The sequence below is a fragment of the Ursus maritimus genome, unplaced genomic scaffold (assembly GCF_017311325.1).
Source record: "Ursus maritimus isolate PB19 unplaced genomic scaffold, ASM1731132v1 scaffold_36, whole genome shotgun sequence".
NCBI lineage: Eukaryota > Metazoa > Chordata > Mammalia > Carnivora > Ursidae > Ursus > Ursus maritimus.
Genome location: NW_024426230.1, coordinates 4,197,822 through 4,222,923, shown reverse-complemented (window position 1 = coordinate 4,222,923; position 25,102 = coordinate 4,197,822). Strand labels below are relative to the sequence as shown.

Below are 25,102 nucleotides of genomic sequence, written 5' to 3'. Positions count from 1 at the left end.
CTTATGTTATTAATAGTTTGTGATCATTTTATTCCCTCAGTATTTCCCAATGAATTCAAATTCACACTATATTAGCTTAGATCTGTAAGGGTAACCAAGATAGAAAAATGAGTTCTAATATGATCATCTTAAAGTCTCCATAATTAAAATGAATTTTAAACCTATAAGAAAATTATTTTTATGTGTTACAGCTAATATGATACCCTCTGGTGTTAAAACTATAAACTTTTTCCTTGTGAACTTTTATAAACCAATATAAAATACGTCCAGATGACTGGTTATGTTATTTTCATCAATAACAGCTAAATGAGTTATGATTGAGTTCTGTTTCCAGAATAAATAGTTTGTCTATGTTACAGTGATGTCACATTATCACAATAATGTGATAGAAAGGTCTAAGGGACTATTAATATTCAGAAAACCCAAAAGTAAAAAACACAGAAAAGACACCAAAGAGTAAGTTTTATTGCAGTTCCAACATTAAAAACCTTTTCTATTCTTTTAAAAAATGATTACATGTTTCAGTACATACTAAATTTTACTTTTTCTACCCTCGTGTTTCTACAAGGTCAGACTATTTCCACAGGTCAGAGTTCCAGACTATAAATACAGTGTTGTGGGTCTATTATAATTTCCCCCTGGAAATTGAAGGACTGTCATATGAGAAGTCCTACAGAATGGTGGTTATAAGTCAAGACTGATGCCAAATTGCCTCTGATCAAATCCTTGTTCTGGCACTTACTTGCTGAGTAAATTGGGATTCAGTCTCCCCTTTTGTGAAATTCAAATAATAGCATCTCATAGGGTTGAAGAATGAAATAAATTCATTGTTCTTGAATGTAATGTTAACCATAAGTGTTAGGTTCTGTTTATATTTTTTTTCTGAAGTATCTTTCAAGTGATATGAAAAAGAAAGAGTATTCTGGAAGATGGTAAATAGCATAACATAGAGCTTATGAAAACTGAGTTTTATCCTTTCTAAAGAAGGATTCTAAGATACTAGTGTTGCTGCTTTTTTAACTCCAGAATATTTTTGTAATCAAAGTCTCCCCTGTATTCTTTTTTAGATAGTTTAAACTACCTACAGTTATTTTCCTCACTAGTGAGAGTACTAAGTTGTGTGTTGTCTAGTGATAAAGCAAATTGCTATTATTTCCCTAAGGAGAAAGAAAAGTTAGTGGGGCTAATAGTTTTACAACTTGGACTTTTTTTGTATGTGTTGTATATTGCAAGGTGCAACATTGAAATGAGTTGGGTTTGATCATCAGTTCTAAGTTTTTCAGTCACCTCAAAATTCAACAAAATGGTTTTGTTAATCAGTCAATGGTGCCAAAAATTAAATTCCAGCTTTAATTTTAGGTTCCTGGTTGTTAGCTCTCCTGGGATTCTTCTCAAATTTCATGAAAAGAAAAAGGAAAAATAATGATTGCCAAAATATATGCTTTATAGACATTTACTTATTTACTGATGAATTGGAAATTCTATACCAAAATATAATAAAACATGAAAATAGGTAACTCATATACAACCCCCTTGCTGTGGTTACAGGAAAACACAGGTAAAACTCAACTGGTCTTTCTTTAAATTCATGACTAGATCTCAAGTGAACCCTTAATTCTTTCAGTCATAAGCCCATTCACTTTTTTACTTTCTAGATGGCTATTTCATAAGTTCTCTTCTTTCAACCCCTGCGTTAGTTTTCTGTTGCTGTGTGACAAATTACGCAGTGCTTCAAAGAGCACCCATTTATTATCTTATAGTTTCCATAGGTCAAGAATCCAGGCACTGCTTCACCGAGTTCTCTGTTCGTGGTCTCACAAAACTGCAATCAATGTATCGGATGGAGTGCATTCTCATCTAGAAGCTTGACTGGAGCCTAATCCCCTTTTAAGTGGATCCAGGTTGATGGCAGCATTCAGTTCCTTGCAGTTGTATGGCTGAGGGTGCTGACTTCTTACTGTCTGTTGGCAAGAAGCAACCCTCAGATTCTAGAGGCGGCCCAAGTTCCCTGAAGTATGACCCTCTTTCCAGTAGGCACTTGGCACCATGGCTATTTGCATCTTGCAAAGCCAGCAGGAGAAGCTTTCTCCAGTGTGTGCTAGCAAGATGGAGTCATATATTGAACCTAATCACAGAAGTGACTTCTCACCTCCTTTGCCATACAACATAGCTTAATCACAGTACTGACATTCCATCTTTTTGACACATTCTGTTGGTTAGAATCAAGTCACAATTTTCACCCACATTCAAACGGAGGGAATTGCACAAAAAGTAGCACCAAGGAGGCCGAAATCATGGGGCCATCTAAGAATCCCGTATCAAACCTTCCAATATCTCTTACTCCATCCTCACTCCCAACTGATGACCTTACTTCCTACTTCACTGAGCCCGTATTTATACCCACATATCTACATTCTCTTTTGTTATCTCACCTTCTCCTACCCAAAGCCAGTAATTTCAGTTGTACGTTAAATTTCATCCTTCTTCCTTTACTCAAGGACATTCCTTCAGTTCCTCCTTCTTTCTCCTTTATCTTTCACGTTTTTTGTCTCTGTGGCATCATTCCCATCGGCATACATATATCTGTTTTTTCTCACATCTTAAAAGACCAAACAAAACTTCTTTCAATCCCACTCCCCCCACCAACTAATGTCCCTCTTCTTATACTCCTTTGTAGCAAAATTCACAAATTATTTTCTCTTCTGTTTTCCAGTATCTCTCTTCCCATTCTTTCTGAAATCCACTCTAGTGAGATTTTTTTCCTCCACCATTCCACCAACACTGGGTTTGCCAAGGACATCAGTGACGACCGCACTGCTAATTCCAGTTGTCTTTTCTCAGTCCACCTGTTACTTGGCCTATCAACAGTATTTGTCGTAATTTATCACTTCCATTTCCTTGGCATGCCTTCTTTACTTGGCGTCCAGGATACTGCACACTCGTGATTTGTCTCCTGCATCATACCATGTGCTTTGCCTCAGAATCCTTTGCTAGTTCCTGCTCTCATCCTACTTAATATTGGAAGTGCTCCATGTCTTAATACTTGAAATTACTTCTGGGTTTATACTTTTCTTTCTCCTTATCTAATACCATGGCTTTCATATGCTGACAACCTGTAAAATTTATGTCTTTAGTGTGAGACAGGTAAACCAATGGAGCTTAAGCCTTAAGATTTCGCACCCCCTCAAGCTTATTACCTAATTTTATGTTCATGATTTTGAATATATTTCCCAAAGATGTCTCTTAAAATTGTATGAGTCAGGTTCCACATAACTTGGGTTCATACTTTTCTCTAATTCAGATCTTACAGTGAGACTATAGACTGTATTCAGTTGCCCGTGCAGCAATTTCCACCTGCATATCTAATAGACCTCTTAAATTCAACAATCCGAAAACTGCCCCAAACCTATTCCGAGTGTATCAGCCTTTACCATCGCAGTAGAAGACAGCACCAAAAATCCACTTGCTCATAACAGAAATCTTGGATTCACCCTCATCTCTTCTCTTTTGTACTCCAAGTCCAGGTCCTATAAGAAATAATAGTGACTCTACCTTTAAAAAAGGATGTAGAATCTTAATTGCTTCTCATTACATCTGCTGCTACCCTAGTCCAAGCCTGAATTATTGCAACAACTTCCATATAGGGTTTCTGCCTTTCTACCCTTGCTCACCAAAAGTCTGTTCTCCATAAAGTCTGTACTCCTTTTAAAATGTGTCAGGTTTTTCCCCCCTCTGCTTATACCTGTAATAGTTTCCCATTTCACTCAATAAAAGCCAAAAATCCCCAAAATGAAGCCATTAACTTGCAAGATCTGGCCCTCACCACATTACCACTTTCACTTCATTTCCTACCTCACCTCCCCACTCACTCCACCCCAGCCAAATTGACCTGCTTGCTTTTCATTGCAGGCATTAGGAGTGCTCTCCCCTCACTATTTAGCTCTTGGCTTTTCTCTCTGCATGAAATTCTTTCATCTCAGAGATCTACTTGACTAACATCTTAAAAGCCCTCAAGTCTTCGTTTAGAATAAACCTTGTCAATAAAGCCTCCCTGACCATCCTATCTAATACTGCAAACTGGCCTCCCCCTTCCCCCACTCCTGTGTTTTTTTCCATCACCTCATAGAAAACCATATACTTTGTGTATTGTCATATTTACTGTGTATCACCTCTCTCACTTTCCTAGAAAGTAAGTTGCATGAGAAGAGGGATCTTTGTTTTATTCTGTCATGTATCAGAAGCAGTAATCTGGAACACAGTAGGTTCTCGATAAATATTTGTTGAATGACTAGTATTAAGAGGAAGAATAGGCTCACAGCCTATATGTTTAAAATTGTTCATTTCTGAAAATCTCTTCAAATGAAATTTTGAACATAAGTTCTCTAAAAATATAAACCGACTGGATAAAGGGTTTTTTTTAATTTTTATTACTTAAGTTTGGTTGACATACAATGTTATCGCTTCTCGGCCTTTTGGCTAAGATCAAGTGTGGTTGACATACAATGTTAAATTAGTTTCAGGTATGCGACATGGTGATTCAACAATTCTATGAAAAGTGTAGTTACTGTCTGTCACCACATAATGTTATTAAAATATTATTGATCCTATTCCTATGCTGTACTTTTCATCTCTGTGACTTATTTACTTTATAACTGGAAGTCTGTAACTCTTAATCCTCTTCACCTATTTCGCCTATCCTTACTCCCCTCCTTTCTGGCAACACCAGTTTGTTCTCTGTATTTATGTGTTTCTGTATTGAATAAAGAGGTTAAGTTAAAGGGACATAGCCTTCTTCATTAGACTTCTGTTTTACTCAGAACACAGTTTGAAAGCCAGTCAAGCTCTTATCTCTTGTCTCAAGAATTGTCATAATTCTCCACCAAAATATCAAAATTAATTTTCATTTCCTTAAGTGTGTGTGTGTGTGTGTGTGAGAGAGAGAGAAAGAGAGAGAGAGATGTCAAGGAAGTGTTCCTTAGAAGTATATTTAAGAAAGTTCTAGAAAAATAGTGAAATCCAAATGTTCTTTTTAAGTGAACTTACTGATTTTATTATATACATTAGAGTTTATGAACTTTGCTTATTACTAGGAAGAGTTTTATGAAATGCTAATATTTTTAAAAATCACTAATATTTGAGTGCAGTTTCTTAGTATATATCGTATACATATCAAAATCTTCAAAACTTCCCAAGAATAAACTGAACCAAAAAAGCATAGAATCCCTACTAAGAGAATGTACAATTTTCAGATAAGTACATAAAACACTCCCTTAATGAATGGACTTAAAATAATTTTGGAAGAGACAATTTAATGTGGAAATATCAATACTTTTAAATTAAAATGCAAATGTATTGTAATTTTCATTTTCTTCCAAATTTTTTTGGTTTTGTGGGAGAGAGAAACAAAGGCAAGTGATTTGAAAATCCATATGAAAAATAAGTGCCTAAGAATTACCATAAGGCTATTAATAAAAGAATTATCAAGAAAAATAATATTTTGTGGGATGACGTATTTCACTCACTATTAAAATTTACTATAAAGCTATCATGATAAAAGGATGGTGGTAGTAACACAAATAGATAGAGTTGGTCAGTGAAACATAATAGAGATTTCAGAAATCGAAGTACATATGAAAATTTACTGTATTTTATTATGCATTAAGAAAGGTAGTATCGGTTAGGCGTTAATGAGAACTGTGATCTGGAGTCATAATTCCTGGCTTCAAATCAAATCTTTGCCACTTGCTGATTATCTGATTTTAGGAAACATCCTTAACATTGCCATGTGTGTTTCTCATTGTAAAATACGAATAGTAACAGTGCCAAGCTCATAGAGTTGTCATGATTCTTCAATGAATGAATACCTGAAAAGCATTTAGAACGCTGCCTGGTCCAGAGTCATATTTAAGTGTTATTTTAATTCATTTTAGAAAAGGATGTTTTATTTAATAAATGGTGCTGGTATACTTGACTACTCACCTGAAAGAAAATAAATTTAGACCTCCACCCTGTACAATACGCAAAAATAAATCTCAATGCATTCAAGATTGAAACTGTAAATTATAGTGTGTGAAGTTAAGTTGAGGATGACTTTCTTAAGCAGGAAGAAAACCCAAAACAAAGGAATAGGTTAAGATTTGGGATATAAATACTTTATATTTTTGGTATAGTAGAATAACCATTAATAAGCAAAAATGGCAATATCCTTGGAAAAATATACATTGCACACATATGACAATGAATTAGTAACTCTACAGGGAACTCCTATATAGGGGGAAAAAAGACAGGAAAAAAATAGGCCAAGATTATGAAAAGGTACTTTATGGAAAAAGAAATAGAAATATCCAATGAACATGTGAAAGCATGTTTAATCTCACTAAGCATCAGGGAAATATGAATCAACACCACAACCTTATGCTTTTCTAACAAATAGATAAAATTCTATGTGTGTTAATAATACACATATTTTGGGAACACAAAAATCTGTGTGTATGTGTGTGCATGTGTGTTTATAAATTAAAAGTGCTGGCACAGATATAGGAAATAATCATTCTTACACGACGTTGATGTAAGAAATGCTATAAAATTGCAGCCTTTGAGAATCTATCCAGTAAAACTTAATGCACCAATACACAGGAAAATAGAGACAAAGAATATATATCACAATATTATTTGCAGTGGCAAAAGTTAGGAAACAGCCTGACCTCTTTGGCAGGAGTAGTGACTGAATAAATTATGATATTGCAGAATATTATGTGGTGAAGCTATTAAAAATAATGAGTTAGAGCCTCATAAATTGGCCTGGAATCATGTTTGTAATTTATTATCTAAAGAATATTAAGTTGCTAAGAAACATATGGCCCTATGTTTAATAGTCAGAAAACATCTTGTGTTCATGTATCATCAGGGTGATGACAAGGAATATGAAAACTATTAATTTTTTCTGTTTATCTCTCTACTTGGTTTTTAAAATGTTAACTAAGGGACTGTAAAACAAGATGGAGAAAATAATGGCTTCAGTTGTGGTATATACTGTGTTTTAAAGAGTATAAAGTGGGAATTTCCCGAAGAGGAAGATTGGACCATCTTTGACATTATGTATTTGTTTTAGCTACTTGGCTCCTTCTTTTTATATCATGAATGCTTTATTGAGTTTCAAGAAGGGTCACAAAAGAGAGGGTTCAGGCCTAGAGAAGGCACTTATTAACTAGCAAAGGACAGTGACAACTGTTTCATATTTTAAAGTTATGTCAAATTAAATTGTGCAATATTTATAATATTTTTCTTCATTCTTTCTTAATTAATCTATCAAAGGTTCTCATTCCTAGCTTCACATCAAAATTACCTATGGAGGTATTTATTTAGTAGTTCTAACACAAGATTGGACATCTATATTTAAAGAATTAGGTAAATGTTTTCTGAAGCTGTTTACCAAATGAAACTGCATATCAGTTGATGAAAATGATGATTGTGTACTGTTTTAACACTGTTACATCTTCTCTCAAACTCCCGTTTACCAAAACTTTTTTCATGAGATAACATACATTATTTGAAAAATATTAAAGAAAAATATTTGATTTGTGCAGAAGTTGAAGGGTAGGTGTTAGGTTTAGCATTGAGAATAGTAGAGTTTATTAACTAGGACAATTTAAATCTGTGAAAGGGGTTATACAAAGGATAATTATCTTTTCAGATAGCATTAATAGTCTTTGATGATTCCCAGGTATGGTCAGGAGTTCTCTTACCTTGGAGATCTTTATATACAGATTCCAGTAGTAGTTTTTAAGATTGCTTAGCACCATTCTTGCCCCAAATTATGGAAAAGGGTTAAATGACCATATTCATTCCGTTGCAAACTTCTGAGTTTGTTAGTTTGCTTATGCTGTAGATCAAGTGTACTTCACATCCAGTGATGGGAATCAGAGGATTTGCCTGAGGACAGGAATTGCTGCTGAAAGCACATAATTTATATTTTCATAACACACCGGATGGTAAATACCCAATTATATGACCTTCCAAAGTCCCTTTTGAAGGTATGATTTTATATGAACATATATTCATGTTTATGGAAAGTGTAGGGCTTTTCAGTTATTTTGATTGAAGAAAGTGGTACTCTTCAGGGGAAAAGAATGAAATAGTCACTCTGTAATGTTGCTTATTTTATGTAACCATAGATTCTAAGTCAGGCATTGGCTCCTAAATAGGCTGACTTGCAGTACTCTGTCTTTCTGGACTACCTACTAGGTAAAGGTCGTTTGCATATTTCATCAACATTTTCTTTGCAGTCATGGCTCTAGTAGTTCTTATATCACAGTATGTTCTTAAAACAGAACATTGTACATGTGTTTATATAACCAAAACCCTTAATGCTCTTTACTCCAGACGTGTATTAGTCTTCTTACTCTGTGTGTGTGTGTGTGTGTGTGTGTGTGTGTGTGTACAGTTCCATACAATTTTTTCTAATCGTTCAAATAAAGCCATATAAAAGGAGTACTTATCAAGTTTATTTTCAACATTTTAATTTTCTTTTAAAAATGCTTGGAAGTAGGAATGGATGTCTTTGCATTTTCTTTCAGATAAGAGTAGTTTTGCCAGATGAGAGAATTTGACTCCTGCTCACTATAGAATAAAAAATTGTTTCTCATTGTTGACTTTTCTAATTTTTTTGTGTTTGACTAGGGAACATTCTAAGAGATAATAAGTTGATCTTTTACATCTTTTCTTCTGAATCTAATACTTTTATAATTCATTTTATTAAGCGTTTGGTTTAGCTATTGTTTTTTTCTTCAATTAGAGGGTACAGTGTTTTAAGTTACTCTTTAAAAATATTTTTGGAAAAGGAAATGTTCTGTTTCATTAACTAACTGCAAATTGTTTCTAGCCAAATAATAGAAGTTATAAAATTAATGTATTTTTATTTATGATTCATTAAATATTAGAGGTGAACTACTTGAATCCATATATAGGAAAAAAGCTTAGCTTTGTAACTAATAATACAGCTTGTTAAATTATAGACATTCCTCTGTAGCCTTTTATTTAGTTAATATTTGTTTATCCCAAGTGTTAATTAAATAAGAATAATTCATGAAATTTTCTTTTTCTTAACAATAGTCATTTGTGATAGTAAATTATCAAACTTTACTAGTAAGATACTGAAATGCAAACGTGTTATTTTTTTAAAAAAATAAGTTTGGCTTCAGAAAAATTGTTGGTAAAATTAAATATAAGTAATGTTGTATTAGCATGATTAGCAAATCTAAAATACCTACAAGTACCTATATTTGACTTAAATAATATCTTAAGTCATGTAAAAATATGGCACATCAATCTTTTCAACTAAGTAATAATATTTAATTTTAATGGTAAAAATGGCTTAATCAAAAATCTGTAAAAACAAAATATAAAACCCAAATTGTGAAAGGTTGCTTTATAATTAATTATCTAGTTATGTAAGTTTAAGTAGAGATTGATTTTCAAACATAGTTGAGGCATTTACTTCTAAAAATACCTAATTAGTTTGGTTACATCATAGAGTGTCAAATCAATCCATGCATAAACTCAAAATTTTAAAAAATCTTTAAATTCCAAAATTACCTTTGTGGTTTTTGTAAACAGGCATTCACTTTAATTACATGATTCTTATTTAAAACTATGACTTTAAATTTCCTTATTTTATTTTATTATTTTTTTTAAATTTTATTTATTTATTTGACAGAGAGAGACAGCCAGCGAGAGAGGGAACACAAGCAGGGGGAGTGGGAGAGGAAGAAGCAGTCTCTCAGCAGAGGAGCCTGATGCGGGGCTCGATCCCAGAACACCGGGATCACGCCCTGAGCCGAAGGCAGATGCTTAATGACTGAGCCACCCAGGCGTCCCTAAATTTCCTTATTTTAAAATTTAAAAGTGTATTCTAAATCTCCTGTCATTTCTTAACTAATTTTATAATATAAATTTAAATATTTAGTAGTCTTTATGGTACCACCTGACTGTAAGCTTCATAAAGTGAGATCTTATCCTTTTTATTTATTTCTATAAAAGCCCCAACATTTGGAACAGTACTTGGCACACCATAGGCACTAAATAAATAATTGTGTAGTGAATACCAGAAATGTACTAAAGCTATTTTAAACAAATTATTTATTCTGCTTTGCAGGATTTATTTATTCAGCAGCCTAATTTGGGAGTAATTTTTTAAATTTCCTTTTGTTACACTGCTTTTAAAATATTAAAATAAGACAAAGTTTATATGGTGGGGGGGGGGAAGCTCACCTGAAGTTCAGTCTCTATTATTCCCTTCATTTCAGTTTTACCTGCATATAATTTTACACTATTTAATCCAAAATCTACACACACATTTATATATATTTTAGAATTTTGTGTTATTTTCCACAGCATTTTATAATTGCGTGTAGTGCCTGTGCACTATTCTGTGTGTATGATATTTTCTGTGTTTTGGGTTATTTCCCAGAAGGATCACAAAAGGAGAGAAACTAAGGTAAAGATTATGCTCATTTTATAACTTAATGTATACTACAGTATGATTTCCAAAAGGCAATACATACTACCACACATCTTTTAAAAGAAAAAGATTAATAGACCATTCCTGGTTCACTTTTTTTTTAGTGATTAATTTTGCTGATCTACCTTGAATATCTTTGATTGATTTTAGCAGTTTAATATTTTCTTGTCAAACACAGTTCTTTACTGTTTGCTATTTAATGAATTGCTTATTCATTTTTATGGTCCCCTAGACTACCTTATCCATTCCTGTTGCTTTAAAAAACTATCTCTGTTAACTCTCAAATTTCCTCTGATCTCCAGACCCATAGCCTATCACCTACTTGCTATCAACACTTAGATGTCTGATTGGGATTTCAAACTTAAAATATCCAAAATAGGACTCTTGATTCCCTCTATCCGTATCTCTCATCCCTTTTCATCATCCACTTCCATGAACACAGCCCCCACTTTAATGTTCATAGCTATTTTTCACTTTTTAAATTGACATTAAAACCTTTAAAACATTAAATTAAAAACATTATTTTCACATTAAAGCCCCAAATATTTCAAATACATATTTTCACTAATCAGAATTAAGAACACTAAACATCTATCTTATTATATATACTTATAATTGTATATATACTTACTTATATACATATAAAGAACTGGTCTAAGAAGAGATGGTTTAAAATAATAACAGTAATAATAATAATGATTTTTAAGAGACTTTTGATAATTTGACACATGGACAGTGATGACAAATAGGACTTCCAGAAATTTCACCTCATTTTAGTAAAATTTAGTTTAGTAAGCATTAAGATGATAGCACTCCAAATTATTTTCATTTGTAAATAATAGGCTGCCCTAAAATGTTGATCATTTACAGCCCTTGTGTTTTCTTTATAATTATTTGACTTCTAGTATTTTTTTTCTTTTTTGACATAATTATGTCTAGAGTGCTTAGCATCTCAATGTAACAAAAATAGTTTAAAGTGGCTTTTCTTTTCCTTGTTCTTACCTATAAAATATTGACTTTTCCTATTTTTCTTATACCTAAGTGTATCCCTCTCTGAAATGTGATGTGATGCATCTTTAAAATATGCAGCAGTCATCAAAAGAAAAAAAAAACAACTTTTAATAATGCTTCAAGGAGCAACATGAAATAATGTATTAAGTAAAAAATAGTTAAGTTAAACTCTGTTCGCTTTTACAAATTTCACGGGAATTATCATTCATTTTCTGTCTTCTTCCAAAGAGACACAAAAAAGAGGTGTACTGTCTGTCATTCTCTTTCATGTAGCAGCCAGAGGGGCAAGTAAAGTAAGGCCCTTTGAAAGAAGATATAAAATGAAGTACAATCTCCACAAAACTTTTAGAGTTAATTATTCTGAGGTAAAAATGTAATTGCTTGAAGCAAGGCAAGGGATAGGAGGTAATTGCACCAGTTATAAATTTTGATTATGACTCAGTAGAAACTATCATTTGAGTCATGTTATTGATCCAGTTCATCATTTAATCAAGTAAACACTGATATATTTGTATTCCGGACTTTTACAACCAATTTGGCTACATTTTTTATGTCTAAAAAAAAGTAGGCATCTTAGCCTAGCCACAAAACCTTAGTGAGTAAGAAACTAGAAAATATCACAGGAAAAATATAATACATCAGTGAAAATTTAAGAAAAAGGCATATAGTGGATATTTAATATTTATTATAGTGTTAGTGATTTTTTTTCTTTTTTCTTTTTTTACTATTTTCAAGTTATACCTTTTTTCTTGTATTTTTTTCTTTGTTTTACTGTTTCAAGATTTATTTAAATTCCAGGTAGTTAACATACAGTGTAATATTAGTTTCAGGTGTACAGTATAGTGATTCAATACTTCCATACAACTTGCTTATCACAGCAAGTGCACTCCTTAATCCCCATTGCCTATTTTACTCATCCCCCCCGCATCTAGCCACTTCCCATCTGGTAACCATCAGTTTATTCTCTAAAGTTAAGAGTTTATTTCTTGGTTTGCCTGCCTCTCTCTCTTTTTTTTTTTTTCCCTTTGCTTGTTTGTTTTGTTTCTTAAATTCCACATATAAGTGAGGTCATATGGTATTTGTCTTTCTCTGACTGATTTTATGTCACTTCACTCTAGCTCCATCCACATCATTGCAAATGGCAAAATTTCATTCTTTTTTAGGGCTGAGTAATATTCCATTGTATATCTATACCACATCTTCTTTATCCATTCATCAGTTGATGGACACCTGGGCTGGTTCCATAATTTGGCTATTGTAGATAATGCCACTGTAAACATCAGGATGCATGAAGCCTTTTGAATTAGTATTTTTGTATTCTTTGCATAAATACCTAGTAGTGCCGTTGCTGGATTGTAGGGTCGTTCTATTTTTAGGAAACTCCATACTGTTTTCCACAATGGATGCCCAGTTTGCTTTCCCACCAACAGTACAAGAGAGTTCTCCTTTCTCCACATCCTTTCCAGCACCTGTTTTTTTCTTGTGTTGTTGATTTTAGCCATTCTGACAGGTGTGAAGTGATATCTCATAGTTTTGATTCATAAGTCCCTGGTGATCAGTGATGTTGAGCATCTTTTCATGTGTCTGTTCATCTGTGTGTTTTCTTTGGAAAGTTGTCTATTCAGGTCTTCTGCCCATTTTTTAATTGGATTATTTGGGGTTTTTTAAGTTTTGAGTTTAGTAAGTTCTTTGTAGATTTTTGGATACTAACCCTTTATCAGCTATTTCATTTGCATGTATCTTCTCCCATTCTGTAGGTTGTCTTTTAGTTTTGTTGTTTCCTTTGCTGTGCAGAAGCTTTTTATTTTGATGAGGTCCCAGTAGTTTATTTTTGCTTTTGTTCCCCTTACCTCGAGAGATATATCTAGAAAGAAGTTGCTGTGGCCAATGTCAAAGAGGTTACTGCCTGTGTTCTCCTTTAGGATTTTTATGGTTTCATGTCTCACATTTAGGTCTTTAATCCATTTTTAATTTATTTTTGTATATAGCGTAAGAAAGTGGTATAGTTTCATTCTTTTCATGTTGCTGTCCAGTTTTCCCAACACCATTTGTGTAAACTACCAAAACTGAAACAGGAAGAAATAGAAAACTTGAACAGACCAATAACCAGTAAAGAAATTTAATCAGTAATCAAAAAACTCCCAACAAACAAAAGTCCAAGGCCAGATGGCTTCACAGGTGAATTCTACCAAGCATTTAAAGAAGAGTTAGTACCTGTTCTTCTCAAACTATTCAAAAAAATATAAAAGGAAGGAAAACTTCCAAATTCATTCTATGAGGCCAGTATGACCCTAATATCAAAACCAGATAAAGACTGCACTAAAAAAGAGAACCATAGGCCAATATCTCTGATGAACATAGCTGCAAAAATCCTCAACAAAATACTAGAAACCCAATCCAACAATACATAAAACAAAACAAACAAATAAAAAAAAACCCAACCACTCACCCTGATCAAGTGGGATTTATTCCTGGGTTGCAAGGGTGGCTCAATGCTCACAAATCAATCAATGTGATACACCACATTAATAAAAGAAAGGATAAGAACCATATCATTTTTCAATAGATGCAGAAAAAGCATTTGACAAAGTACAACATCCATTCATAATGTTAGTGGTTTTTTAAATGACCATAAATCTGTGAGTGTTACTGGTTTCAGTAATTTTATGATAAGATTAAAACTTCTATACATTTATCTGTTGTGTATTTCAGTATGGTTGCAATATAATCTTTGAATTAGTTTTTTACACTCTTGAGGTGGTTTTTTTTTTTTTTTTTTTTTTTTTTTTTTTACACTTATCATGCCATGAATTCACAGGGAATGGGATCCAGCAGCTCAGGCTCCTTTCGACTGGTTCTCATGAAATGTACTTCTCTGGATGGGGCAGGCTCGCACTTCACTTGAACCCAACTACCGTCTCTTTTGCTTCCTTCTTTTTCTGATCATTTTCCTTCACATGCTTCAGGAAGCTATCTCGGCTCTTTGAGTGTTTAATATGCTCAATGTGTACATTAATTTTCTTGGCAAGAGTCTTGCCCTTACTTGTTTACAACAATGCCAACAACATGCTGAGTAACACTGTAGACTCTTCCAGTTTTGCCACGGTGACATTTGTGGGGCATTCCTTTTTGAATAATGACCATTTCCTTGATGTCCACAATATCGCCTCTCTTACAGATTCACATGTATAAGGTCAAAGGATCAACCCCTTGTTTTCTAAAAGGCCTGGAGAACATAGAGCGGGTACCTCTCCTCTTTCTCTTTGTGTCGATCATTTTGGCAAATTGCTGGAAGATGGTGGCTCCAGCCAAAAGGATAGTCTTTGAATTAGTTTTAGAGATGATAATGTTGTTCTTGTTTTAAGCTATTCTTGTTTTAAGGACCCAATGTCATATTTTACACATGCACACACACACGTATGTGCACACATACACACAATTATATGGCCATGATGGGATCTTTTAAATAGTTTATTGTTTAGTTCTTATTAATCTATATTTTTGGTTTTATTTTTTAAACAGTTATCCAATTGATAGTGTCAAGTAAGTGCAAATAATAAATACAAAATTAAATAAGATAATGGCCTTCAGGAAGATAAAATTCTGTAAGAGAGGTAAATATCTGTTGCATGCTAATATAAGCCAGCATTGGATAAGTAACATAATAAGAAATACAGAAAAGTATTTTTTTAGGGAACCAGGATTGAGTTTACAAATTGCATTGCATTTAAACTGTCTTGCAGGGCCTATAAGATTTCAGGAGGCAAAAATGTATGCGTTTTCAGGGAAAGAACAGTGTGGGATATAGGTAGATAACATTTCAGTCAGTTGGACCAAATGAATAAATAATAAGCAAAAACATGGAAAAATGACTAATACAGAGTATAACCAAGAACTAAAAGGTAAGGTTTGAATTCAGCACGGTATACCAGTCTTAAAAGATGAATCTGGGAAGATAAGTCGGGGACAGGATATAGAGAATTTAGAATGTCTACATAAGGATTCTAGGTAATTCAGTGGGTAACTGAATGGGGGAATCGTTGCTGACAGCTGTTGAGTAGGGTTTTTTTATAATGCTAAAATAAAAACTCTTCATCCATAATCTTATCAAGTTTTCTGATTTTATAGATGATGAAACTGAAGTGATTTGACAAAGGTCACACAGCAGAGCCAGGGTGAGAGCCTGTATCTTCAAACTGCCTATTCTAGATTCTTTCTATTATACCACACATTTCTTTGGATAGGATAGAGCATTAGGTCTGGGCAAGAAGCATTTCAGGGAGAAAAAAATAAAACAGTACATAACAGGATGTAGAGATCTAGGGAGCAAGAAAAAGCACAGATGGCTCCCAGGTTTGAAACCTGGTGTTGGCAGTGGTGGGGGAAGGACGGGTGAAGATATATAAGAAAAGACAGCATGGTTTTTTACAATAATATTATGCATGCTTATGAAAACTGTATTGCTTTTGATTTGATTATCAAAAGTGAGTAGATTAAACAGACTAGTAGAGAGTTTTCAGAAGAGTTGCTCTTTTGTTTTATTTGGTTACTTGTATTCATGTAACAGTCCTATACATAATTTTATCAAAATCAGTACTTTTCAGGGAGGCAGTTATTTATATGTATAAAATCTATAATCAAAAGAAAAGATAAGAGGTTTTTAATTTACTTTGGTCCACAATTCAATATAGATCCCCAAAATGACACATGCATCTTCATTGGACAGTACAAAATGGTGCCTCAGTAGCCTAAGTTGTAATACGTTGGGGAAATGATGAAGATTTATTCTGTTAGATGGTAGGTTCTATCTTGGTAAAAGGTAAACTAAGCAATCCGCTTGTGTTTCATTACCAGAGCTGTAACGTTTTGACTTTTAGAGCATCGAGAGATACAACAAAATGTCAGTATTCTTTTGTATAGGCAAATAATATGATATAACAAGAATGTAAAAACTTTTTCTAATATACTACTCGGCTGATTATAAATTATAGAAATCCAACACAAAGTGGCTTAAAAAGGGAATTATATTGATCTGTGCTAGCTTTAGACATGGTTGGATTCAGATGCCAAAATGCTGTCAGAAATTTTCCTCTCTCCATTTCTGTAGACTCCTTTTATCTAGGTTAACTTTATTTTCAGTCAGGTTCTTCCTCTTTCCATAGGGGGGCAAGATAGTCACTAGTAATGTCAGGCTTGTGCTCTGCTAGATTAGAAACACAGGTAGGTGTCTCTGTCCCAACAGCTTTACCAAATTCTCAGGTTAACTCATTGGACCATCCTGGGCCACGTGCTCAATCCCAGATCAGTAACTGCCAGGGGTATGGAAATTGTGATGTGTCAGGCTCTGTTACGTTTCCACTCCTAGAGCATTGGAAGGTTGTCAGTCTTACTGGAAGCACATGTACTAAGAGTGAGAGACGGTGTTTCCCAAAGGAAAATTAGGGTCTGTTGCCAGAAGAAGGAAGATCAGCATGGCTGAATAAATGAAAGAATAAATTAAAGGTATCCACTATTGATAGGCATTGCTTTATAAATATAAGTCCATAGATATGTGGTATATCATATGGCAGCTCTTAAATAGTCTATACTATTAATTGAGATATCTTGTAATGGAGCTTGTTTTGAGTTTATATGAAAGTATGGCTTTATGAAATAATTAAATAATTTTCCTGCCATGATTATAAAGGATTGTGACTACAGACACTTTCATTGCTTTATAAGGCTATAATGAGTTTTGGTTCTTATTTGGCAAAGGAGTAAATTTGTTTTGCTTAATATTTACTTTTAATCAGAAACATATCAACATTAAAACCTACCTAATTGGTATTTGTAAGACTTTTCATGGAATTTGCATAAAGGTTCTTCTTTGGCTGCACATAGAGAAATAGTCATTTTATTACTTTTTTTCTGAAAAGCAGTTGATACTAGTAAAATTAGCATAATTATATTGTTAATCTTATGTTTACTTGATAATACATAATTATAAATCTAGGAAAAGGGAAAATCTAAGTAAACATTTTTTTCTTTAAGAACAATACTTAAGCACATGATCACTATTAAAATGGGTTTAGGTGTGAATGGACCCTCTCCAACATAGAGATAACAGGTCAACCTTACAGGAATGTCTGATAAAGAGCAGGATACTTATAGAACAAAAATGTGAAAGACATTTAGATACATAATAATCATTGTCTCTCAAAGATTTTTTACTTACCCTTCTCCTTCCAGTTAGGCTTTGTGTATACTTTGTATTTTTCATAAGCTTATATACCAGCTCTTTTAAGACTTCACGGCACTGTTACATTTACACATCTTTTTCTACAACTAAATCTAAAAGTTCCTTAAAGGCAGGAGCAATGATACACACACACATACACACACACACACACACACACACACACACACACACACATTTACCTCAAACCCCACACAGTAAGCATTCCATAAATGATTGAATTGATGGTAGCAACTATAGAGCATAGGTCTGAAAACTGATCTGTAGCTGTCAACAGCATATCTGATTTAGTTGGTGTATGTTACACCAGATAATTTATATGCTGTTTAGGATCCAGTTTTTTTTAATTCCTCTCAATTCTTTAGAAATAAGTATACATATACTTATGTGAGTCAGTATGTGAACAGACTTCATCAATGAAAATGAAGCCACACATACAATTAAAATTTGCTATTTATCATTTCATTGGGGAAGCAAACACTATCAGTGCACAGACTTTTTCTTTGGTAAATGCTGTATTCCTTCATCTAAGAAGTAAACAAGTAGCCACCTTATATAATTTTCCACCCCCCCTTTCTCTCCCCTACCCCACTCAGTATTCAGTAGCCCACTATCTCCTGGCTTCCACACTGGTGCTTTACTTCTTGGCTCTGATCTGATACGTAAGATGGAAATAGAACACTACTTTTTCTAAGATATTATGCAAATGAATCAGTTTTTTTTCTTTTTGTCTCAACTTCTTCTTTTCAGAGATTTTGTTTCCTGTTTGTGTCCATATTAGATTTAGCGTGCAAATAGATACATATTATTCTTAAGTCTTCAAGGAAAAAAGTATAAATCTGAGAGGTTTTTCATTTCCTTAGGTCAAAAATAAAAGTTAGGTCACATGTTCCGTTAGCTAGGCTATTAAGTATTTACATTTTTTTAAATTTGTAATTTAATAACTTTTTATATTTATATTTTCTTTAACTTTAAAATTTAATTTCTGAGATCAGTAACCTTATGCAGGATTATTACTATCTAAAGTTAGAAGTGCTACTATAAATATTAATGTGCAATCATTAATGTTTTCTCTTTAGTCATAATCCACCTTTACATAGTATATGTGGACAAATGTAAGTTTTATGAACAAAAATTGGGAACCACATCAGTATTTGATAAAATAGCAATTGTAGCTGACAGTACTTTATATAAGATTATTGCAAATAGTTAAAACTAAAATCCAGGGAATTGTACTTATTACATGAAGGTATCTTTTTGTGTGTGTGTGGTCTGACAGTAATTTGAAATAGGACATCTTTAATGTAAAGATAGATGGCATGGTGTCATTTTTCAATTTTCAAAGAGAGATTTGTTTTGGAAGATGTTTACGGTTATGAGAAGTTCACACACCATTTCTGAACTATCCATTGTTTCAGAATTTTTTTTTGAATATTGAAAAGAAAGAAAAATGAGGAAAGGGAAAAACAAGAAAAGAAAGGACAAACTAAAGTGCGATAATGGCAGTGCTGTGCACACATCTGCAAGTTCTTTTGGAAGACTAGAACTAATACTAGAGTTTTTACAAAAAGAGCTGTGGATGCAGTAAATATAGTATGAGACTGGTTTGCAGTGTAGTAAAAATTAATGTCATCTTCACACGTCTCATAGAAGCTTAAGGTGATTTTAGGATGGATGTTATAAATTTATATATTTCATTGCTTTTTATTGCTGGGCTATAGGACAGTTCCCATAGTTGACCTTCCATGTGCTCTTCTCTTCTTGAGTTATAATCATGCAGGTAATCATTACATTGGGCAAAACAATAGCAATTTTAGAATTTAAAATAATTTAAGAATAGCTCTCTTGAAAGTTTTGGTTAATTAATGTATTTTTCTTCATAAAGTATGTTAAAACATAAAAATTATGTTAAAAACTACAGTTTGCCAGTATATAAATGTTTTCAACTCTATAAAAAATGTTCTGATTTTGGAAAGATGTACTTATTTATAAAATATAATCATATTTAACATTCAGTTATTTAAATCCTTAAAAGTAAATTTTCTCAAATACTTCATGTGCACAGGATAAAATATAAGGATGATTCTAATTCATCCTTATAATTAGTGTAAGAAGTAATCATGGTTTAACTTTCTAATTATAATACTTTAACATACTGCAGCATTTCAGACAAATAATTTTCTACAAAAAAGTCTGTGAACAAAATTAACAAATTAACATGTTTAAAAAATTATTTCTCAGCCTACTTCTTGAAACTGAATGAACTTAATCAGGAGGAATATGAAGGATATATTTGACATTCCTAAGAAATGTTTCTAGAAAATTTAGATTGTTTTCAATAAAATGAGATTACTTTATAGACAAATTGGAATGAAACAAAATCCCATTCCTATAAATTATATGTGTGGAAAGAAAAGTTGTGTGTGTGTGTACATGTATGTTAATACATGTAAACATATTTTTGAGGTGACCCAGTCTAGAACTTGAATTTATACTTTCACTGCTTGCTAAAAGAGCAAAATTGCCACAAATGCATGGCTGTATTTCTTTAAAATATTTTTACCTAAATCTGTGTTTTAAAGATAGCATGGCAATACTTGCTAAAAGCTAGCTAATAAAATATTTCATAGAATATCTCAACTAAGTTCCTGCTCAGATTTCAACAAGTTACTTTAACCTGCCCATTTTAATATCTAGAACAAAGAAAGCAATTACTTTTGTGCTTTGTTAGTGACACAACTCTCCCAGTTTTTGATCTACCCAGTGAGTCATGAAACAGTGCCATGTGTATCTTTGTGCTACCAAAATAAAATTTTTAATATTTATATTTTAATTTCAGGGGTTATGAAAAATACCTTACTGATTTTATCCTTTTTATAGTAGTATTTGATTGTAATTAAATAAATCCAATTAGGCTAGGTTTTGTGGATGGATGTTTCAATACAGATTAGCTAAAATGCCTCTATTCATATGGTCACATTGTATCATTGTAATTATTCTGCGACTTTAGTAAATTTTCAGTAACCTTTGATAATACAGCTGTAAGTCCTATTTTTTAAAATGTAGCTACGACTGCCAAAAAAGAATTATCTATCTAATTAAAATATTCATTTCACAAATTTAAGTAGAACATCCAGGTAATATCATCCTCAAATAATCATTCTTTACCTCCCTAAAGTGATTGAAATTTTTTTACTAATTATTTAGAAATATCTGTTATTTTGATAAAGTTATATGTTGTGTGTCAGTTTAATCAAAAAATCAAAATACCACTAGTAATAATTTTGTTGATCTCTGAAAATATTAGTCATGAAACAAGTAAGGTTTGAATAACACAAAAATTGCTAGGTGATAAGGAACATGAAATTAATTTTCAAAGGGACTAGAACTTTACTACTTTTATCTTTACTAATGTTGCATCATAATCCTGAACTCTTTGTCTTTATAAGTTTTAAACCAAAGGTATTCTTAAAGCTGGATTGGTGATGAATATCAACAGTATTTTTATTTTGAAGCTGTGTAAAAATGTTACCATTGATGTATAGTTATGATACACTTTTTTTTTTTTTAGAACATACTGATTTCTTATAACTTCTACTGCAATGCACAAAGACTCCAGGAAAATTCTTAATAATTTTAAACTGAAAATTGCTTTTTCTTTTGGAGATTCTGATTTTACAAGATAATTGTATTAAAATGTGATAAAAGTCACTTTAGAAGTTGTGATATTTCTATTTCATAAATTATGTTTAAACTAATTTTCAATTTGTTATTTTACTTTTTCTAGGATAGCAAAGTAATATAATGTGTATGCGCAAAACAGAAGTATTATTTATACGTATTTTTTTTAATTACAGGTAAAGATTATAGTTCCCAACAGCACAGCAGGTCTGATAATAGGGAAGGGAGGTGCTACTGTGAAGGCTATAATGGAGCAGTCAGGGGCTTGGGTGCAGCTTTCCCAGAAACCTGATGGGATCAACTTGCAAGAGAGGGTTGTCACTGTGAGTGGAGAACCTGAACAAAACCGAAAAGCTGTTGAACTTATCATCCAGAAGATACAAGAGGATCCACAGAGTGGCAGCTGTCTCAATATCAGTTATGCCAATGTTACAGGTCCAGTGGCAAATTCCAATCCAACCGGATCTCCTTATGCAAACACTGCTGAAGTGTTACCAACTGCTGCCGCAGCCGCAGGGCTATTAGGACATGCTAACCTTGCTGGCGTTGCAGCCTTCCCAGCAGTTTTATCTGGCTTCACGGGCAATGACCTGGTGGCCATCACCTCTGCACTTAATACTTTAGCCAGCTACGGATATAATCTCAACACATTAGGTTTAGGTCTCAGTCAAGCAGCAGCAACAGGGGCCTTGGCTGCAGCAGCTGCCAGTGCCAACCCAGCAGCAGCAGCAGCCAATTTGTTGGCCACCTATGCCAGTGAAGCCTCAGCCAGTGGCAGCACAGCTGGTGGTACGGCGGGGACATTTGCATTAGGTAGCCTGGCTGCTGCTACTGCTGCAACCAATGGATATTTTGGAGCTGCTTCTCCCCTAGCTGCCAGTGCCATTCTAGGAACAGAAAAATCCACAGATGGATCAAAGGATGTAGTTGAAATAGCAGTGCCAGAAAACTTAGTTGGTGCAATACTTGGCAAAGGAGGGAAAACATTAGTGGAATACCAGGAGTTGACTGGTGCAAGGATACAGATCTCCAAAAAAGGAGAATTCGTACCTGGCACAAGGAATCGGAAGGTAACCATTACTGGAACACCAGCTGCAACACAGGCTGCTCAGTATTTAATTACACAAAGGATCACATATGAGCAAGGAGTGCGGGCTGCCAATCCTCAGAAAGTGGGTTGAGTGCCCCAATTATACATCAGATTGTTTTAACCCCTCCTTTACCCCATTTTCAAGAAGGATGTACTGTACTTTGCAGAAGTGAAGTTTTTCTGTTATTAATATATAATTATGCAAATGAATGCGACTATGTTGACAATGTGTATATGTAAATAATATGTGTTTTACCAGATGTTTCATAGAAAGAATTTTTTCTTGATCTGTTTTGTTCTCTATACTTTGCTTGTGTATATTTGTCAGAGGTGTTTCTAGTGTAAGATTTAAGCCTGCCATTTTACCAGCATTATTGTAGTTTAATGATTGAATGTAGACAGGGATATGCGTATAGTTTTCAGTATTAGTTCTAGATAACACTAAATTAACTACTGTTAGGTTGAGTATGGTGGGGTCAGTGACCTAAAATGGAGTGAGGCCAAAGCACTGTCATGTAAGTCTTACTTCCTGCTTAGGGCACAGTGAAGTAGGAAACAATATTTTGAAAATAAGTTTTAAATTTAAAATGATCAAAAAGCAATATAGTTGCATAAAAGCACTGTAAAATATTTAAAAGGTTAAAACTGTGGAAAATTATATTGGTAAGTTTACAGATCAATAAAAGCACCTGTTCTCCATCTGAACTAGACAATGGAAATAATGCTGCATGCTGGCCATGGCCCATTCTTCATCATTTGTAAGTTCAACAAAAGTTCTCACATGGAGTCCCACCTCTTCAGAGGTTTGTACATTTGTTTTTAAGCACTGAATTCACTACTGATCCCATCGCCTGGCCAGTAGAACAGTCATTACTCCATTAACATCCTCACTGTTTAGACACATAACTGTGGTACAGTGTATTGGAAATTTTATAAACAAAAGTGAAAGTGCCAACAAATTATTGATAGCTGATAATGTTTCATTATCTGCAACTGCTTGATAAGTATGTTGCATTTTAAGAGCTTATAATTGTGTATAATTTGTTAACACTAGAAACCTATTAGTATTGTGAATGTAGATTTTACTGTGAAGCTATCTGTGATTTAGCTGTTTGCTCCCATGATGGAGTCTTTGCAGCATGGCGCTAGCAGCCAATGCAGTTTCTAATACTCGGTAATTTGCATGTTTTGTGGAGCATTTTTATGTCACCAACCAGACAGTATTTCCTGCATGCTTATTTAGAAGAGGCAGTTTATCTTGAGAGGTAGTGTGATCTACCTTTGTCAGGCTTTTTGACAGGTCATTTCAAAGTAAGCCTTTGTTCCCAAGACCCAACAACTGTCACCCTCTTCTGTACCTCTCCTGAGTGCCAACTGTCCAGGCCATTGACACACCATCTGTTAACCTCTGAGTTTGCCCACTCAAGGCCACTCATAGGGGCATCCATCCCCAAGCACCTCCTCATGCTGTGCATGCAGTCTTAAATTCAATGGACAAAAATAAAATGCTGGCTACCTCTGGATCATCTGGCTGAGCAACTGAATTACAAAAGAGAATTACTTCCATCTCAACTTCAACCCATTGATTACGTCCATCCTAGCAAGCTAAATGGCATCCCAGCTGCTCCTTTCTGTGCAACCAATTAAAGAACAATGAGTGTGATGCTCCATGTCTGAATTTCGTCCAGCCTCTCTCTGAACTGTGATCTTTGTCCTCATGAACTTTCCCTTTTGTTCATTGAACTATATGGACTCTTCATTTCATATTGATTTACTGTGCAATTTACTTTTGGACATTGAGAACTTGAAATTATTTCCTGATCCCTTCCCCTTCCACTATTAATAATTCATTTCTGTCAAACTGTAAGAGTAGATTCATTTTTTTTTTAGTTTTTAACATTGGACTGTTATTTCATTTAGAGTTCTCTATCTCTAAATATTTATTTAGAGAATGATTTTAAAAGGGAATGATATGCTTGTTTAAATGAAAGAGAAAAGCTGTAGTAAACTGTGTTAATTGGTAATGACTATTTATCGTCGATACTCTGTAGCTGTGTAAGTTTTGACAAATAGTGTATCTCGTGGAATCAGTGGTTAGCATTGCCGCTATTATATTTACTCATTTTATCATTATAAATGTGCTTAGTTCATCATGTAGCATCACTTGTCTCCCGTCTCATTTTTTCCTTGCATGTCACAAGTCTCAGATCATTTATAATACATTAACAGTAAATAATATCTATGTAAATTTCTTTCACCATGCTGTCTCAGAGTCAGCAGTGAACAAAGGCGAAGATTGGGGCCCCACTTAGTTGAAAAAGAGAAAGGAAGTGATCTAGGATGTGTATTAGAAGCATTTCAAATGTTGGGTCTTTAAAATGTTTTGTTCAGTCTTAGCAAATCTTCAACCTTTTATTTCAAAATTCCAGTAGTCCACTGTGGAGCCCATGCATTTCATCTGGAATTTAATGTTACTTTGAAGCCAAACCATTTAAACAATTATGTGTATTTTATTAGCTAGTATTGCTGAAAATGCACTCAGTTCAATTTTAATTGTAAATGGGAA

The 25,102-nt window shown here is 33.5% G+C and overlaps 1 protein-coding gene across 2 annotated transcripts in view; it reads left to right on the top strand.

Annotated features, from left to right (window-relative positions):
• Positions 1–24,693, top strand: part of NOVA1 (NOVA alternative splicing regulator 1) — a 149,177-nt gene extending 124,484 nt beyond the window's left edge. For both annotated transcript variants that reach the window (XM_040620798.1, XM_008708826.2), the window contains exon 5: positions 21,623–24,693. In XM_040620798.1, the coding sequence (XP_040476732.1) occupies positions 21,623–22,627 (1,005 nt within the window). In that variant the 3' untranslated portion in view covers positions 22,628–24,693. The remainder of the gene's footprint in view (positions 1–21,622) is intronic.
• The last annotated feature ends 409 nt before the right edge of the window (positions 24,694–25,102 follow it).